The sequence below is a fragment of the Psittacula echo genome (assembly GCF_963264785.1).
Source record: "Psittacula echo genome assembly, chromosome: 4".
Lineage (NCBI taxonomy): Eukaryota > Metazoa > Chordata > Aves > Psittaciformes > Psittacidae > Psittacula > Psittacula echo.
The window spans coordinates 115,168,742-115,188,911 of NC_137738.1; the positions used below are offsets into that span (position 1 = coordinate 115,168,742).

The 20,170-nt window shown below is 39.1% G+C and overlaps 1 protein-coding gene across 1 annotated transcript in view; it reads left to right on the top strand.

Annotated features, from left to right (window-relative positions):
- TASP1 (taspase 1) overlaps positions 1 to 14,629 on the top strand; it is an 86,193-nt gene extending 71,564 nt beyond the window's left edge. Inside the window, exons 13-14 of the mRNA XM_080616121.1 lie at positions 1,574 to 1,647; positions 13,220 to 14,629. Of these exons, the coding sequence (XP_080472247.1) occupies positions 1,574 to 1,647; positions 13,220 to 13,312 (167 nt within the window). The 3' untranslated portion in view covers positions 13,313 to 14,629. The remainder of the gene's footprint in view (positions 1 to 1,573; positions 1,648 to 13,219) is intronic.
- Positions 14,630 to 20,170: the final 5,541 nt, after the last annotated feature.

Below are 20,170 nucleotides of genomic sequence, written 5' to 3' on the forward strand. Positions count from 1 at the left end.
GTAGTCATGTAAAACTGCTCCTGAAACCCAGGGGAAAAATTTATACCTCCAGTGCAATTTTTTAAACCTCTTACAGTGTTCTATGAAACACCCTGAATTCTGATCAGCTACTGTTTGTCTTTCCTCCCTTCTCAATTATGTACTTAATGGACATAAAGAACGCTGGCTGTGACACGGAACAGGAAGAATACAGCGTGGCGTTTATAAAGCTCCACTGGATGGAAGCCTAACATGTGAATAATGTGCTCATTGCCTGAATTTTGTGTTGCAGCTGAGTAGGAGTGTGTGTGCATATATAAAGATGCTTATGTATATATCAGGGAGTTAAAGCTCAATGTGATGGGCTGCTTAAGCAGTTGATAAATTGGGACACTTTCAAACTTCAGAACGCCTTGCTGGAATGACATGCACTAACAATACATGTTAGCAATGGTTAGTTTTCTTAATGATTATCAGTACAAACACAACACTTGGTTGTGTTTTCATATTCTAATTATCCTGTATTTATATCCTAATACAGGATATAGATATCCTAATGGATACATTAGGATACATTAGGATATATAGGGCATATATCCTAATGTCGGATATATGAAACATCCTACGTTTGTGTCCTAAATTATCTCTAAGTATAGAGTACCAGATTGTGTGTAGCTAGTGCTATAAGCAAAAGTGAGGACTTCTGAGAGTGCTTTGATAGGGAAGCCAAAATCAAAATGGTCCCATTTCTTCTCCATCTTTCTTTCCTCTCTTAATTTTGGTGCTCTTTACCCTCTCCCCAAAGAAAGTGGGTGATTGCATATGGTCTTGATGTTATTTAGCGTACTGTTGGGACCAAGTCTTGCTCTAATTTTGCCAGGTATCTCCCTTGCTTATTGTGCAGTGTTACTCTGCTTCCATCAGTCGTCTCTCCTGCTTTTTCCACAGGATTAGTTTACTTTCACCAGATGTCTTTCCTGCCTGCTCTGTATCTTCAATTCTCATCTTGCAGACTTTTACTAGTTCTACGTGTTTTCCTGTGTCCTACTTGTGCAGCTAAATCACAAACCTCCATTTACCCACTGGTAGTTAGTTATATGTTATGTATATATTTATGCTCAGTTCTGTGAAAAATGTTTGTTACTGGTTATTCTACAGAGTCCTTGTGCACTGCCTGCGTTTATGCTACTGTAGTGTGCTCTTGTCTGTGTTCAAGGCAAGCAAACGCAAATTATATCTGCTTTTACTTAATGGGTGGAACAGGCCTCTGCTTTAAGTGTTAGTCCCATCTTTTAAATGTAGTCGTAGTTGATGTATTTCTCATCTTGGAGGCTCCATATTGTTGAAGAAACATTCTTATTCTGGATATTCTTGTTCTGCAGTGTGTGACTGCAAATGGTGCAGGAAAGTCTTGTTTATTTGATAGATGTTTCTTTTGAGATTAAATGAATCTGGTATGTAGGTTTTGTTCTTTAAGTTTATTTTTTGTCCTTTCCCAAGCTGTTTTAAGCTATACATGTATCTCAAGATTCCAGTTTTGTTAAACTACATCTTATATATTTAACCAATGCATTTTTTGTGACTTCCTTTACAGTGGAATTTCTGTGGAGCCATACAACAGAGAGCATGTGTGTAGGATACATGTCTGCACAGGATGGCAAAGCTAAGGTAAGCCGTGAGGAATAGGTTGTAATGCAGTAGAGTGAGGGCAGAAGCTAATGAGAATATGAAATATATAAGAAATTTCTATCTTTAAGAGAATGGAAAAAGTAATGGTGGCATAAGCAGATAAGTGTATTGATTGGGCATTTCTAATTACTCTTTTTAATTGCAGCAGTTAACAAACCTATGCTAACATACGTGTTATGTCAAAAAAAGGTGCCACAAACACATGTCCATTTCCTCTGCTAACAAGTATTAGAGTAACTTTATCCAGCTTGATTCAGTGATACTGGTTATTTAGGGTGCTGTGATATTTTTCTGTGGGCGTGTCTTCCTTCAGATAAAGCTATTGCACCATCAAGGAAAAATGGAGAGGATATAAAACAAACTTAAAGCAGGTTCCTAAAATAGCCTCTGTGATAAATATTTTGGATATTGATGTCCATGTTTACAGTCTCTTGGAGCCTAATAATTTTATTTTTTTTAATGAGAAAAATAATATGTCAAAATTGGGCTTGGCAATGGAAACCTGGAGAAGTCCTTAATGTCAAGATGAAAGAGTAGGGATTAACCAAGAGGATGAGCCACCTCTTCTTAGGCACATAGCATTGAAGGGAGAAAAAGGCTTGTATTGCAGTGTAACAATGAAAGCATTTTGGGGAGGTGTTTGGACAATGAGGGTGAACATGGGAGAAGCTGCAAGCAGAAACAGGATCATAGTTTCTGTAGCTGTTTATATATGTACAGCTGTAAATATTCAAGACTGAGAGTGGACAATCAGAGCTACTTAAAGGAACTGATAAAAGTGGGGGAATAAGAAGGCAGCTCCCCAATATGGTTAAAGTAATGGGGGAAGTGGAGGTATTTACTGGAATGCTTGCACGCCTTGAGAAGATGCCAGCAAGCAAGTTTATACCAGGAGATAAGCCCAAGACACACACCCAGCATTTTGATGGAAAGATGAATATTAAAGCCTGGAAAAGGAAGGGATTTGAGGGCCTGGATTTGTTGACTTTCTTCAGAAATGGCTCCTTATGTGTGCTGAAGGAGAAAGTTTAGTCATCAGCAGACTACAAAATTCAATTCTTTCCTTTTTTCCTTTTTCCTGTATCCCATTTGCTCTAAGTCTGAAGGAGGATGTGAGCAAGATAATAAGAAAACTTACGAAAGAAGGAAATTGACATCAGATATTTCAGACAGCAAGGATGGTGTAACATGCTGGTTAAAGCCTTGGGAATGGATGAGTTCATTCTCTAAGAGTAAAATGTGTAGAAAAAAAAGACAAGAATGCTCCAGAAGGAAGAGGAAGATAAAAAGCAGCTGGTGAAGGAAGTGCTGGTAGAGGTGCTAGTCAAGTACTCACTTTCATGGCTTACATAGAATTCTTTCCAGTTAATTATCCATGGAATAGAATGTGGTTTCACTTCTTTTCTTAATATTTATTTCAGGTTTATTAGAAAAGAATCCAAACTCAAGTTAAAAGTACAGACTGGACTGAATGGAACTAAAGCAAGCTCAGCTGCAGATGTTCTAGTACTCACTAGTTAGCTTTAAAATCATTATCTTCTGTTCGCAGTGAAAGGATTCCTAGAATGCACAATGTTAAATTATTCCTGTGTACACACCTGCTTCTGACTTACACTGAAGGCTCAAATGTCATTGTTTCTTCCTGTATTATCTAATTAATAACTAAATGCTAAATATGAAATCTGTCTGCTAATGAGTACTAGCCTGACAGTGCCCAGAGATGTTTTCCTACTCGCAGTTGCAACACTTGACATCTGATGTGCATTGTTTTCGTACTGCTGGTAAATTCTCCAGCTGGTAATCTTGATTGCGCTGACAGACACAGCTGCTCTTCTTGGTTCACTTTTAAATTATGTTTTTGACCTTCATTGAAGAGTTAATCCCCCTCCCTTTCTTCCTCCTTTGAGTCTGTGGCCACAAATGCTTTCCAGAGAAAAACCGCAAACGCTTTTGCTGCTGACTTCTATTGATCAAAAAAGTCTTCTGTCATAAAAGCTGGAATTTTATTCTGCTACAGCTAAGACTAAGTTATAGATGGAAAACTGGGCTTGAAATAGAACACAATGTATTGCAAGTAAAAAAAAAAAGAAAATCCCTTTTCTTTAACAGTGTAACTGCTTCAGTACAGTTAATTTTGAGTGCTTGCCATGAAATAATGGTATAAGAATCCGTGTAAGTATAAAATATAACTTGTTTATGAGTTCATAGCAAAATGATCAGGCAGCAGCTTGTAAGGAAACATCTTGCTTTCCTGTTTTCCTAGGGTGGTAAAGAGCTTCAGTTTTTATTTCTTTCATCAGTCAAGGACTCAAGTTTTATTCTCAAACCAAGGGGTTGTCACAGTGGGTGATTTTGGGCTGCTTTAATTTGATGAACATGAAAACATATTTTTATAGCAAGACTTTTAGAAAGTGAGAAGGTTAAATGTCTACTGTTACAAATTGGACTAATATTAGAATCATAATTATATGAAGTGGTACATACTAAGGAAAAGGATCCTGCATTTCAATTGTAGTGTGGTTCTTCGTGTGTTGGAGGTTAATGTATTTCATAATAGGACCTAGCAAATGGTGGTTCTGAACCCCAGATGAAGGTTGTGGAGATACAGGAGGCCTTTCTTAGACACTTACAAGCTGGATACCAGCTTACTTGCTGACACGGGTATGCTTGAGAGGTGGAAACATAATCAATTAAATATCAGCAACTCCTTAAAAAGAACAGTGGGACAGGAAGGTGGAATTGGAGACTTGAAGTGGTTTGTATATCCTGACCTGCCAGTGCTTCTGGCTTGTAGCACTGTGAGCTCTCCAAGTACTGATTTGGAAGTATCCTTGCAGCAGAGGTTTATTTCCTCCCAGTTCTGGGAAAGGTTGAGTTTTGCAGCCGGCCGCTCACCTCCAAACTAGACTGCCTGAATGCTAACTCACCAGCATAAAATGGCTGAGCCTGCAAGAGCTGTGGAACAGTTCTGCACTGTGACTAATAATTGCTTGATTTTAAGCATACTTTCTGGAAAGGTGTCCAGTCTTTTTTTGGAAAGCCAGATGCCTGGAAAAGTCACCGTTTCCTGTTGAATGTTGGTTTAAAATGTTTGGTTGAACATTACTTTAAAAATACCACGGAAGCTTGCCAGATGAACTAAGTTCACACCTTAATGCTGACAAGTCATCTCTGGTGGTGTGTCTTATTACTTGCCTTGAGCTCGCTCTCAAAGCTGGAAATGTTTCAGCTCCTCCACCACTGATAGCACTGGCAATGTCATCTTCACTACCTGCACAATGGATAGCTCATGTACTTCCCTCTGATTCTTACGTCCTTGAACCCTTACATCGCTGCCATAAGCAAGTAATCAAGGTATAACCTTGCTGGTTCAACTGTAGTCTTCATCCCTCGTGACATAAGCAGTTTCATAATCATTCAGTGCCAATGTTTGTCACATGTTGCATACGGAAAGAAACAAACCTGTTGTCTGAGCAGCTTTGATGGTTTTATGTACTTCTTGGAACTAACCCGCACTGCCTATTGCTGCAGCTTACCCAGGCTGGAGACTGGAGCCTCAGCTATGTTGAGCTTAAGGAACAGATGCTCTCTGTTTTAGAAGTTGCCTATCCCAGTCTTCCTGAAGCAATACCGTGACAGACTGTTTCAAGATTAGCCTTGGTCTTTGGGAGATCAACGGGCTTCCCAAGATCTGGAGCAAGTTCCTGCATTGCCATGTATATGATGGTACAATTGTCATGTAAGGTGATGCTCAGCTCTTTGTAGCTGTTAGTGAGGCTGTTAAACTATTCTAAGCTGCTGTGGAAGTTTCTGGCTGTGACCATGAGAATGCATAGGAAATTCTAGTCTGTGGACTTCCTCTGCACTTACCCAGCTCCTTTTGTAGCAGTAACTGCTGCATCAGCAAAGGTCAAGACTTCTAGATTGAAGGACTGGGAGTTTAAATAACTTCATGAACTGGGGAGGTATGTTTTCTTCTTTTATGGTATTTTGGTATTGACTCATTAATTACTTGGTATGAATTCCAGATCTTTGATAAGCAGTTCACTCTTTTAGATTCCCTGTCCAAACTATCTCCTGTTTCTGAGACACTAGTCCTCAGAGTAACCTTCCAGATGTTTTTTTTTATTGATCCGTAATAGATCCAACAGCTGATCGTAGCATTGGCTAAGTAGGTCATCCTGTAGTCAGAGCTCTGACCTCTTTAAAGATACTCTGGCAGCTTTCAGATAATCAGTTCCTATTTTCCTGAACTGATGACGCTACATTCTGAGAGCTGAAGCATTTTTATTGTCACTGCTGGGAAAACATCTGTATTCTGATGACTACAGTGTTGCTTCTTGGAGCTCTGTCCATACTGCCGTGGGTGATGTGCAATACTTGAGGCCTTAAAGGTTGATATAGCGTTTGGTAGAACAGTTTGCATGAAGGGATTTGAGACCTTCCACCATATAATTTGGGAGGGGGAGAAATTCACCCATAATGTGATTTTAGATATAAATGGAGAATGGGAAGGAAAGGAGGTTAGTAGGTAGGTTAAAAATTAACTGACTCCTCTTAGTTAAATAGTCTTCGTATCTTCTTGTTCCTTGTCTGCTTGCTCAGTGGAGGATGCTGCAAAGGAAAAGAAGTTCCTCCATCTCAAGTGACAGTTCAGTGTATGCCTGCAATGTGAATTCACATACCAACTGCATCTCTTGAAGGTTCTGGTTATGGGTAGGCAGCTTTTCTTTGATTTAATGTTATATATCTGTGCATAATCAAGCAGGAGCCCTTTTATCTCAGACAGGGTCTGCAGAGTATTTGTTCAATCAAGGCCCACAGTATTTTGTGTGCAAAAGTCTAAGTAGGCAGGATGTGCCAAAGAACTTCTTTTTCCTGGATCTCCCACATGTCTTGCATTATCTTAGTGATTTAGAGTAGTTGGTGGATGATGTTTTGGCTTGAAAATAGGTACTTCCTCACTGTGTTTTCCCTAGTGTTTGAAGTCAGAGTGCTTTCTTTGCAGGGAAAGACCCAATCTAAATACCAGCAATGTGCAGGTTTGGTCCTGTGTTACGTGTAGGTATTTGAAATGTTTTTCAGCTCACTATGATTCTTAGTATGTATAAATGTACTATATGATCTGTGTATACATGTTCTAACTTTTGCAATTATTGTAAATGTTGCAGTACTTTTGAGATATCCTTGTAGTTCAGCTTCATAGGTTTTAGTTTTTTGTAACAGCTACATGACCTAGACAACACATCTCTAAAAATCTATTTGTAATACTGAATGTGATCCAATTCAGTTGCCAGTTTAAATCTCTCTTTTGGCAGATACTTGGTTCTTACAAATTACTAATCTTTATGTTATGACAGGTTTTAATGCTTCAAAGCTACATATGCCATTCTTTCCATTTTCTAATGAACCAAATTCAGGTTGCTTTGTAAGATATGGGGTAACAGTAGTGAAGAGTGTTGCATATTGCTGTGCTTGAAAACATCCATCAGCAACAACTGCTGTCTGCACCAAATGCTGTGGTTGCAAGATGCAGAGACTTATCTTTGAGGGTTAATTTCATTTTCCAATATGAAGAAACAGTGGACAGGGAGACCATTTTCAGTTCACTTTTCCTGTTGAGATGTGTTGTAATCAGATTTATTCACCTTTACGAACGCTGCAAAATGCTTTGCTAACAGTAGCAAAATTACTTCCTTCTATGGTTGAAGTGATACATGTGACAAACACAGATTGTAGTGATTATTGCTGGTATTCTGATGATGGGCTTCTGTGTTTTACTTTGTGAGTTAAAGGTCTATGAAAGCCCTTTGTCAGGATAAGGGCAGTTATCCAGTGCTTATTGGGTGAAGAAACACATCTTGGAAGAATCCTAATTCTAATTTGAAAATTACTGGAAAAATTTACTGAGCCTGTTTAGTTAACAGAAATACTAAGTCAAATAATTCAGTCTTTCATTTCAGACTACAGAGACAGTCTTTTAACTTCATGAGACAGGAAAAATATATGTCACTGTTATACTTTTTTTTTTGTTGTTTCTTTAATTGGACTCTTGTCTGGAGACTGGGGAGTCATTCAAATTTTCACTTGAAAAGAACTCTGCATACAGTAAAGCATCCAGCTCCCTCATAAAAATAAGGTATTTATATTTGTTGGAAATAAACTTCAGTGCTAAGATACCAGTTAAAATATTTGGCTCGTAGACCTTCATGGAAATTATGGGCTCTGAGATGGGCAGATAAGTTTAGTTTTTTGAGTTGAGTTCTTGCATAAAGCCAGTAGTTCTGGAGCTCCCCTCATTTTTGGCCAACATTTAAAATGGAGCAGAGAAAATCGGGTTGTGTATCCAAGGCATGCAAATATCAATGAGATAACCTCACCCAGCACCTGCAATTCAGAATGGTAGAAATTCCATTTTAAGACATGTGGCAGTGTTTTAGAATACCTCTACAAAAGCTTGGGACACTGAGTTGAATAGGTGATTGGTTGGTATATGGCTTTTGGCTGTCTCAATACATGTATGAATGATTTAGAGAGGTGAAAATGCTTTAGTTTTCACCTTTTTAAAAAATCTGTATTTTTATAATGCTTTATATTGTTATTTTTAGATATGTAATAGTATATAGTAATAACCTTAACCCATAAAATGAATTTGAGCTTGGAAAACTGTTAGATTCCTGAGCAACCTTTACATAGAATCAGTATTTTCAGTGCCTGAGAGACAGAAGCTGTCGGTACATGTATCCTTCTGTCTTTTGCCAACAAGGACAATCATTCTGGAGCTCCTCTTTTTCTCTTCCCATCTTCTCTCTCATTTCCACCCCTGCCTCCCCAACCCCCCTTTTTATTTTCTTCTTTTTGTTCTTTATTAAGATTTCACCAAACAAGTTGCACATGGGGTATTCTGATAGCAGCGTTACCAGTATTGTGCAGAGCACTGTCTCCTGTCATGTAGCAGGCGTACATTCAAACCATGTTGGAGGACAGCTTCCCAGGAGACAGAGCAGCAGAAGATGGCTGTTGCTGCCAGAATGGGCTATTACCACCTAGAAAATAAATGAGATAGTGTGGCCAGGTGGTTCTCATGGTGGAAGCGTGTACCCAGTTAGAATGCTCCAAATTTTGATATGGATTTGGTGAAGTTGCAAAAAGCAATTTCATTGACTGTATGATGTCCTTGGTCTTTCATTATATTTCATCTCAAAAGTGTAATGGATGGAAAAAGTTTGTTTTATAAATTACTCTTTCTAAAGCACATCCTGAGCATGTAATAAGAAAGCTAAACACATGAAATACTCACTAGATTTGCCCAAGAACTGAACGTGCTGCCATCTGATAGTTGTACTTTGTCCTCTTGGCAGCATTTAATTGACTTCAGTTTTCTCATGCAGCACTGTCTGTCTTTTGGCTTACACTTTATACTCAATTTACAAGGTATTTATGTTTTAATGAAAAAACAAAGCTGTTGTGACAAACTGATACTTTTATGTGAATAAAAGAAGGAGGCTGGCTCTTTAAAGACTTAAAAAATGAAATCTTTTTGATATTAGTTGTCCTCAAGGTTATTCCAGAATCTTTGTCTGTGAGACATGAAGTAAGTCGTGGCATAACTTGTATTTGTTTTGCTGGGGTTTTTTAAAGGTATGTTAAAAATACGTAACTGAAAAGGTAGATCAAATGTTCCTGACAAAAAGATGAAACCCTGTATTGTCCCTATAGCAGTTAACGCTTATTCCAGGGCAGAAAGACCTGTTAGTTTTGGACTTGAGGGGAAATGGGAAACTTTCCAGTATGCATCAAAAGGGGCTGAGAGATAGTAACATTTCCGTGGGCAGTGTCTGCAGCACTGGGGTTGAGGGAGTTGGTTGCTCAATGGTTTTGGTTAGGAGGGAAAGAAGGAAACGTGTGTTTGGATGACAAGTGCATGGAGCAAGAATCAGTGTCTGAGGTTGGTTAGCTTGTTTTTCCTTTATGGGAAGCAAAATCAAGTATTGCATCTTGACTTTTTTCCTTTTGGACTGTGGGCATAAGGTTCCTCCTTTAAGCTGCAGACACAGATCTGTGGTGATTAACTGGTTTCCTACCTGTCAGAACATCTGCTCGTATTAGGCCCTCACGAACCTCACTGTTCTCCAGGAAAGCAAATTAAATCAGAATATTCTCAGGGATGGTGAGATTTCTGTGTATGGAGCTGAAGATGCAGATAGCCCTGTCATTCTTAATCTACCTTTCCTTGGCATATGGTTTCCTCAGAGAAACTTCCATGAAGCTGAGAACAGGATTAATACAGGAAAACTCTTTCCCTGTTTTTGTGCTCTCAGGCACAATTTCCCCCAGGTGTGGATTCATTCAACTTGTAAAGCTGAGAGACTGATCAATTAAAATTCAATTCAAAGTTTTCCATTGTTGTTTGGTATTTGTTTGGGTTTTATTGTTATACTTTAAAAATCTAAACCTAATCCACAATCTGGACTTAATGTAAAGTATGATGTTGGGATATAAAAATGTGGCAGACTCTACAAATAAGTTCTGTGGTTGTGTTTAAAAATAATTCATGTTCTTTGGTCTTTTTATTTACTGGAGATTGTTCTTAGGGCTAAGAACATGGAGGATATAGCTGTAGGAGTTCATTTGGGAGTGTATCTGAAGTTGTCTTGACATGGCAATGTTATCCTTTTGTCTTACTGATTAGGTGGCATATTTTAAACACTATCATCTTAGATCTGTCTTGTTGTTGTTCTGCATAAGGCAGCCGTTGGTGAAAATGGTGAGAAGTAGTCAGTGTAAAACAGCATCCTTATTTGCTTCATCATGTAAAGTATGCAGATGACCAGGATGCACGTAAAGGCTTTAGGAAAGGTTTTGTTTTATGTAGGTTGGGTGTTTCTGTAAGTGGAAATTTACAGGTGGCAGTGTATAGTGGTTTGGGGTCTTTGTATGGGAAACATGGTTTTCCTTTTACAGGAAATGAGTTTTTGTAGAGGAAATGTGTTTTGGACAGCCTATTTAAGCATAGCTACTTGATAATGTATTGATAGATATCAACTATCTGCTTATCCCTCTTGCATATTTTACTTTCATTGCTCAAAACCTTATTAGAATATGATGGTTACCTAAGTTTTTAAAATAACAGGATCTGTGAATTTCATATGGGTTCAATGAAGCCTCACATTTTGCTCCTGCAATTACATAAGGGTCTATTAGGCATTTAACTTTGGGCTGGGAGTAAGTCAAGCCTATGCAGAAGGTCAGTTCGTAACTTGGGTCAGAAAACTAATTTACACAGGTCAGGTCTGTTGTAGCTGTGATGAAAAAATCTGATGATGACAATCATAACAATATTTCTTGTTTCAGTAACAAGTTTCTTATGCCTCTTGGCAGCATCTTGGGGCCTTTTATGCTTTTTCTTGTATTGCTACAATCATGTGCTAATAATTCTGGCTGATCACAGTAAATAAGCAATCTCACAACTGATACCTGCCTTAGAGTGGACCACTGGTTTGTTTTAGTTGCAGCGTCTCACTAGAAAATCAGTGTCATTGAACAACGCTGCTTTTACATTGTCATCCTATCCCACTTCTCATTTAGAAATTTTTGCAGACCTGGAAAAACCTCTTGGGTCTGTTGGTCATAAAATAAAAAAATACCTTCCTTCCACTTGTTTTTCTTCCTTTTTTTTTATTGTTTTTTCTTTAAACTTACAAAATAACATCTCCAAAACATTGTCGGTGACATTTTGGGGGAAACTGTAACAGATTTGAAAAGAAACTTTTCTTCTTGAAGTGGTCAATCACAGCTATAATTAAAATTGATCTGAAAGTAGGAAGATGTTCCTGTATCAAGCAGGAAGGCCAGAGGTCAAAGTTTTAGCAGTCAAATGAAAACCTTTAAACATTTTCAATTAAATGCCACTCTGTAATGTAACTGGAAACAAGAACACCTAAGAGTAGACACCAAGATACCCTTATCAAGAACTAAAAGGAGCTGCCTCCAAGATACAAAATGTCTCTTCAATGCAATGAATTGTGGTTACTGTCTCAAATCACTTTCTGCTCAATTGATGCAACTTATTTTTACCGAACTTTTACATCTCTACTTTTTCTCACAACCCATGGCCTCATTGCAAGTTATACATTTTGCAGCACTTAAATCTTTTAAATGGGATAATGTACGTACAGAAACTTACTGACTGCGCTTACAGGAAGCTGTGATTTCTAAATGCCAGCAAATTCTATGTTGTGAGCTTTATATTTTAGCAGGAATAAACCGTAGTTCCTAATTTAATAATTGCTTAAACGTTCAATTTTCTGAGCATTAATGAATCACTTGAAGCTTGGAAGTCATGAGGAGAATGACGGCCAGCACTCCTGCTTTGCTGGGAGTGGTGGCTGGAGCGTAGCAAGAGCTGGTGGGTCCCTGCCATTGCCATATTCTGCCTCAAGCCTGTAGAAATGCTGTTATCAGCCCTGTTGCATTTTGGAGTTCCATCGAGGCTCTGAAAATAGGAAATGGTAAAGTTTGTAGAACTTCTGACTCCTTTTGTTGTTCTGATTTAACACTGCTTTAGCCAGTTGGCCTATATGAAAGCAATCGATATATCTGTAAGTGGCTTTTGCTGTAGCTCAAAAATCAGCAGTGTGGATGAAAACATAAACAGTTTTCACAGTATAAAAGCATGTGCATGGGGAGAAAAAAGTCATTACTTCTAAGTAATTCAGAGTATCTTTTAATCAGTGGATGCCTTTGCCCATCAGTAATAAATGCAGCTAGGAATATACAGGATCTTTAACAGATTCTTTTGTGTCGCTGAGTTGCAATAGTTATAAGCTGAATTTTAGTGTCCACAAACACACATGCCCACGTTTTGGCTTTTACTTTCTGGCTTTTATGTTCTGGCTGGAATATTACACAGCCATCTGAAAGGCCTGCTTTTAAAACTTCTTGATGGAAAAGGTGCCTGTTGACAGAAACACAATTGTTCTTTGGGTCCATTTATTTGACAGTCAGCAACAAATGTTTTAGAGTAAGTCTCTGGGGTCTTTTAGGTGGAGGAGTAGGTATTTTATGCAGAGAAAGTTCTTCTTTGCATCCTGATCATTGCAGTTGCCTTATGCCTTGAAGTGTTAGTTTATCTCTGTCAAGTAGATCATTGTGTCAAAGATTTCTGTAAGGTATATTTTTCTATACAGTACTAAATTTTTTCATATCTCCTTAAGAAACAGACTTACAAACCATGGAATACCACCGTTTTCTTCTGTCTTCATGCTGGACATTCCTTTCTTCTACTTTCAGTGCACTGGGTCATCCAGTTTATCTTTTCTATGCGTCTGTCATGGTCCTTCTCTTCATGTGGTAAACATTAATGCAAAGAAAAAAAGAATCCTGGTTGTTTTCAGCTTTTCAACTTGCTTTGTATTTTGCCCTCAGACTTCAGTGATGGAACATTGTTCAATCCTTTGTATTGTAATTGGTCAATACTTTGAAGCTTGCTTTGTGTCCTGCGTAATTTTCCCTCTCTTTTCACTCAGTAATACTCTCTCGACTTTTCCAGACTCACATTTCAAGACTTCCTCCTGGAGCTGTGGCAGGACAGTCCGTGGCAATAGAAGGAGGAGTTTGCCGTCTGGAGAGTCCAGAAAGCTGAACAGCTGATTCCTCCCTTCATTGCAAAGAATGTGAATGACTTTTTTTGTACAATAAGTTTTTTGTGTTTTAACAGATGTTGGAAATTCTACTCTTTGTTTTATACCTGGTATTGCAACCATGTGCACCATAACTTGAGGCAAGTGCTGCTGTAGTTTATGTTCTCACTCTGTGAATGGGGGTGTGTGCATGTTCATTTTTTCCCAAATGAAATAGGAACTCTTCCCAGTTGTGCAAAGGTTATGTATGATTAATGTTTGCATTTTCATTGTTTAATGTTTGCAAAATAACTGAAAGCTTAAAAAAAATGAAATTAATTTAAAGATACGGTCACAATTGTCATTCATGTTCTAAATTTAAAAGTAACGGGCCTTTTATGTGGCTATATCATTATGCAAAAGTTATTATGGTTTCTAAGTTTCTCAGCGGTTTAAGGAAATCCAGAAGTGGTTTCAACATGGGTTGGTTTTTTCCTCCCCAATAAGGAGGACTGGTTTTTTTGTCAAAGAATGGTTTCAGTGAAACAAACTAAAGCAAAATTAAGGCTAGAATTGTTGTTAAATAGTCTTATAGGTCATATCTCTGTTCCCAAACCAAGATGTTAATAGCTTCAAGCTGTATGTATCACAAAAAGCTATATGAAGATAATGTATCGTAATGCAGTCTTTATGTATAATGGAATATTACAATGTAAATAAGAAAACAAAGTTTATGGAAAGATTCGATATTATTCTTCGCTTCTGTTTAAAATCTATTTTTAAGAGAGGTACAGAAATGAACATATTACTGGATGCGAAGTGCAATGTGTATTAAATGGATGCTGGGAGGTCTGATACTAGCTTTCTTATTGATAAATCAACTTCCTGAAGTCCAACCACAGCATGGGTATTTATATAACTGTGTGTAATATGTATGTACTGTGCATAAATTTACTGTAATTCTTTTTATACCTTCCACAAAACTGCATTATGAAACAATATAGTCCTTGTCTGCCTTGTGAAGCATTGGCAGCTGAATGGTCGTTTGTCACCAGTTCTGATGCATTAGCTGGTTCGCCCGAGTCCTAAAACTGAGTTCTGACATACAATCTTCCATTCAGTACTTTTTTTCTTCACAGCACTGGCAGCAATGGAAGACACTTGCAATTAATTCATTGTCCTGATAAGTATGCCAAAGAGAAACTAAAATAGTTCATCTTTTTCCCTGGTGGATATTTGATAACTCTGTTTTCACAAATAGTGGATGAATAGATATTCAGACTGTATTCGCTTAATCGGGCATTGTACTTGCCTGTTTTGTAACGTTGTGCCTGCCTATAACACACATACTTGACTGATTAAATGGTTACATTGATTGTAGTACCAATCTTTCATGGAAAAAAAGAATCTTAATAAATTTTTTTGTAATAGCCTGAGGTCATTTTTCACTATTATGTTACAGCATACATTGAGATATTGTCATCTTTGTGGGTTTTTTAACTGTGATATCAACGTAGTCCTATAGTTGAAGATATTTCTATGCAGTTCTGTAAATCATATGAAACAGGAGCTTTCCATGTTGCAGGCATAATTCTATGATCTGTCTTGAAATACTTTGTGCTGAGATACCAGAGTGGATCCTTCAGTCTGATGAAATGAAGAACTGTACCACGACACTTCAGATATGTCGCAACCAAGAAGCTGTGTTGTCACAGCCATTCACAGTGCTCTAACATGCAGCATTAAGTGATTGTGTGGATGCTTTGCTATGTAGTGAGTGAAAAATTGGTTTATACATACCCACATTTGAAAATGGCATTGTTTTGGGAAAAGCTAAGGTAACAGTGTTAGCCTGCTTTCATTCTGAAAGTACTTTTCAGTGTCAATGTCATAGTAACTTTGGCATAAATTCACTCTTTCATGGAATCAAAATGGCTTGTAAAATGTAAATCAATCCATTGTTTCTTCTCCTTACTTGCTTAATATGGAGATTTGGATTCCAGCAGCTATTTTTTTCCCCCACACTCTCTCAATATTTTGTTTGTGTGTGTATATAGATACATAGATACAAAATCATAACTCAAACAGCAGGTAACATGTTCTGCTTCTACTTTGGTTTTGTGTCTATATAATACTCCACTATATTTTTTAACTTATTTTGCTCAAATAAGCCAGGCTTCTTGAGGAAGCTGCATAGGAATCACTGTTTGAAGTGGAGCAGTGTGCCTTTTCATTGTCTGACTTTTCCTCCTTCTGCCTAGGGAGAGGAAAAGTGAATAAAAAAAGGGATTCTCTTGCCTTGAGAATCACAAGCAAGGTCCAGAGCACAAACCAGGTACAGGGCTTCTCATAAGTTACTTGTGAGAAGAAAACTGTTGGCACACATGAATGTCTGTGTCAGTATTTGTGAAGACTGGCAGGAGCAGAATTTCCTATCATCTGACTCCCACTGAAGCCAGTGAAAGATCTTACACTACTTTAATCATGGGTCTAATTCTACTGCTAGTTCTATTTTGAACTTGAAAGGGGCTTATGAAAAATGAATGGTGAGGACAGACACACTTTGCAATGACGTGGTCTGTAAACTCTTGTACGTGATGAGTAACCATTGCCACTGGCATAAGCAGATACAGTCCAAGAGGAAATTACATAGTTGACAGCAATAGCTGGCTAAAATTATAAAGGAAGGGCAACCAGATGAAATGCATATAAATACAAACAATTTGGATACTGTTGATTTTGTACTCAAACACACAATTACGTGTCCCAGAGTATTTTGTAGTAGACAGTTTGGTGCCAGAGTAGTCAGTCTTCTGCCATAGTAAATTTCACTGCTAAAAGCTTGTAATAGCCTAAACCAAATTAACATACAGCCTGTTTTTTTTTCATCTTCCTTTGCTCTTGTGCCTTTATCTTTGCCTCTGTGTCTTAACAGCATGGCCCTGCAAGGAGTGAGTTCAGAGAGCTGCAGTTGAGCAAGTCATGGAGGAGAGGCCTGGTACACCAAAAAGTATAGAGAAGTTACTTGAATTCCATTCTGGGGATTCTATCGATGTGAAGAGTATGCTCCTCTGCTTGTGAATGAACCTCTGGAAAAGCTGTGAAATACAGGAGGAAGAGGGGTCCTCATTTAGGGAAATGGGAGCTCTTCACCTGTAAAGGACGATACGTGAAAGGAGAAAGAGGCCTAAGAGGAAGCACAGCTGGTAATTAATCCGAGGGTGTTAGCAAGGCTACGGTAACAGCTTTTGTGACTTAAAATGTAAGTTAACAGCAGAGTCTAGAAAAAGGAGGCAAAACTATTGCTTATGACCAGGTTGCAGGTGCAACATTTCACAGTGGCTTGTGGCAGTGGTGCAACTGGACAGTCTGTAGAGCTCAGTTTTGAGCAGAATGATGCAGAATCAAACTATATATCTACACAGTCTAAAAATGAAAATTTGGAGTTCCACCATAATTTCTGGTTGTTTTGGGAGTGACTTGGAATGTACAAGATACACTAAGAATTCTAGTCATTCAGAGCTGTCTGGATTAATTTGTTCAAAGGCATTGAAGTGCATGGGAAGTTTTCATATTGCTATGTTTGTGAATAACTGAATGCCATCTGCAGTCTGCATGCAGCCCTATTTTAAAAGCATCTCCTGAACCCCAAAAGGTTTGCCACTCTTACAGTATTTGGACTTAAGTAATTCTAGGTGACTGAAATCCCATCCTCTTAATTCCAGAGGCAACTTTCAGGTTAAAATACAACTTAAGAAAGAATCTGGTTTTCAGGTGACAAAGGCTTACTATTATTATCAGGAGAAGGCTTAGAAGAGAATGGAGAGTTGAAGGGAAAGTTTATAATGTGGCTAGGTAAGGAAATAAATGCTCTTGTTAGAAAGCAAAGTATACAAAGAAACTTTTCTAACAGGGGAAAACAGGAATCAATATAAAGTGTGTACAGGGAAAACAAAATTGTTTTGAAGGAGAGAAAGAATAAGAGGAAACAGTCGTGAGAATTTCCAGGAAACCTGGGTAAGGATTGATTTATCTTTCACAGTGCTAATAAGGCTCATCTTCCAGGGCGTGAAGGAGTATGAACTGTTACCTTATGCCTGGCCAGGATTTTCATAGAATCATAGAATAGTTAGGGTTGGAAAGGACCCTAAGATCATCTGGTTCCAACGCCCCTGCCATGGGCAGGGACACCTCACACTAAACCATGTCACCCAAGGCCTCATCCAACCTGGCCTTGAACACTGCCAAGGATGGAGCATTCACAACCTCCCTGGACAACCCATTCCAGTGCCTCACCACCCTCACAGTAAAGAATTTCTTCCTTAGATCCAATCTAAACTTCCCCTGTTTAAGTTTGAACCCGTTACCCCTTGTCCTGTCACTACAGTCCCTGATGAAGAGTCCATCCCCAGCATCCTTGTAGGCCCCCTTCAGATACTGGAAGGCTGCTATGAGATCTCCACGCAGCCTTCTCTTCTCCAGGCTGAACGGCCCCAACTTTCTCAGCCTGTCTTCATACAGGAGGTGCTCCACTCCCCTGATCATCCTCGTGGCCTCCTCTGGACTTGTTCCAACAGTTCCATGTCCTTTTTATGTTGAGGACACCAGAACTGCACACAATGCTCCCAGTGAGGTCTCCCGAGAGCAGAGTAGAGGGGCAGGATCACCTCCTTCGACCTGCTGGTCACGCTCCTCTTGATGCAGCCCAGGATACAGTTGCTTTCTGGGCTGTGAGCGCACACTGAAGCCGGCTCATGTTCATTTTCTCATCGACCAACACCCCCAAGTCCTTCTCTGCAGGGCTGCTCTGAATCTCTTCTCTGCCCAACCTGTAGCTGTGCCTGGGATTGCTCCGACCCAGGTGTAGGACCTTGCACTTGGCATGGTTAAACTTCACCAGGTTGGCATCAGCCCACCTCACAAGTGTGTCGAGGTCCCTCTTTTCATTTTTTTCATTTTCATGTGATAGACTTATTTTGATTTAAGGCAAAGTGAGGACAAACAGAATTTCTGTGGCTTTTAGCATGGATTGTCAGTAGAGGTTTTGGTAGATGCCTTGCAGGGGTGTTGAGAAAGTGCCACTGCCTTGTATCAGAGTTTAAATCTTCCAAGAAATGCAGAGAACCTATAGCTTGAAGGAAATTCTGTTGAGATTTTATATGGAAGCTGACATCACCGATAGCTTATGGTAAAGGAAAGATTGTGGGTCTAGAGACAGCGCTATCGATTAATACAACTTAACCTTTCCTGATTTTTTACAGAAAGCTTATGGGGGGTTGTTCTGCTCTAATAGCCCTGTGCTTGATTATTCACTCCATTATGAGATAACACAGAGATAAGGAGGACTTGTACACTGACTTTTATAGTTTTAGATCCTACAGTGACACAGCATTTATCTGCCCCATAATCTGGGCAATAAATTCTCATAAGGATCATTAGCATCACTTAATGGTGATATGAACACAATAAACGTCTGTCTTGTCACCCATTCCTGTCTGCCTAATGAACCCAGTAAAATATATTAGCGAACACATGAGCACAGTAAGACCTGCTTTCCTATGGCTTTGTGCCTTAAGCATAATGCCCTCACCTTAGGATTCTCCAGTGTCATGGTAACATGATACACTTTCTTTATGTCCTATGCTTCTCTACTAACTCTTGAGTTCACAGTTCCTTGCCAGGTAATATCCTGTTCCTCCTCGCATGTTCCCTATCCCAGAACTGAAGTGTCAGCTGCCCCAGCTCCTCTGCCTCCATCCACTGCAAGAGTTATAGCCAACCTCATGTTCCCAGTGTCCACATATGTCTGTTACACAAGAGACAGCACACAGGAGTGGTGTCTGTGTGACTCCTACTTCTTGGCTGCTGGTTTTGTGTTGTCTGTAGCCCCTAGGCTGTACTTTGTTCAAGCTTTCTGTGCCGGTGAGTGTCGCGAATGGACTCAGTCGGAGATCAATGTGATCAGACAAAGCCATTTATTATAGAAAACTAACTCTTTATATACTATATCTTAAAGTTTGCACTAACTTGGCCCATTGTGATTGGATACATAGCTTTGAGGCCCTTAACAACTAACATATAATTGGTTAAGCACAGGTGTGAGAAGCTGACCTTCGAAGTTTTCCAACAGTCCTCAATTTAGCAACTCAGTAAATTCCAGCTCCTTATCTTGCTGGGATTCTCACTCCCAGCGCCTCCCTCCCATCCTCCTTCACCTTTTGTTGTTCCTTGGTTCATGTCGAACTCCACGTAGGCACTTGCTGATCTGGGTACATGGCCTTTCTTTGCCAGAAAGTCATCCACAAGTGAGCATCTGGCAGGCTGTAATCCTCTTAGTTGTGTAGAAATTGGCTAACGGGTGCAAGAATTGCTGAAGTTGTACAGATAGACGGTGTGAATGTGCAAGCATGATTTCCTTAGGGAGTTTGAAGCAGCTGCTTTTCCTTGTTTCTTAAACAGCATCTGAGAGACACATTGAGCTGTATGTTCTACAGTCCCTCAAGGGTGATGGTGGGGTGTAAAAGAGGTAAAGCTGGCAGGCTTCGACCTGCTTGTAGTGTAATCATCCCAGAGAGAAAAGAGCTGTGAAGTTATGTGTCAGTGCTCATCCTGGAGTTTGTACGAGCCTGCTAAGGAATATGGGTGTCACATCCTTGCATGGTTAACCCCCACTAGACACTGCACCTTTGGACACGCATGGCTGTTGTATGCAGGTATAAGTCAGACATCCAGGTGGACTCACAGAGAAGGAGTCCCCATAGCTTCTCTCATTATCTCTCTTAGAGCTTATATCAGCTACAATATCATCATAGATATTTAGGCTGGATTTGCCCCGTTTATTATACTCCATTATATTGCTGTGAATGATCACATAGACATAC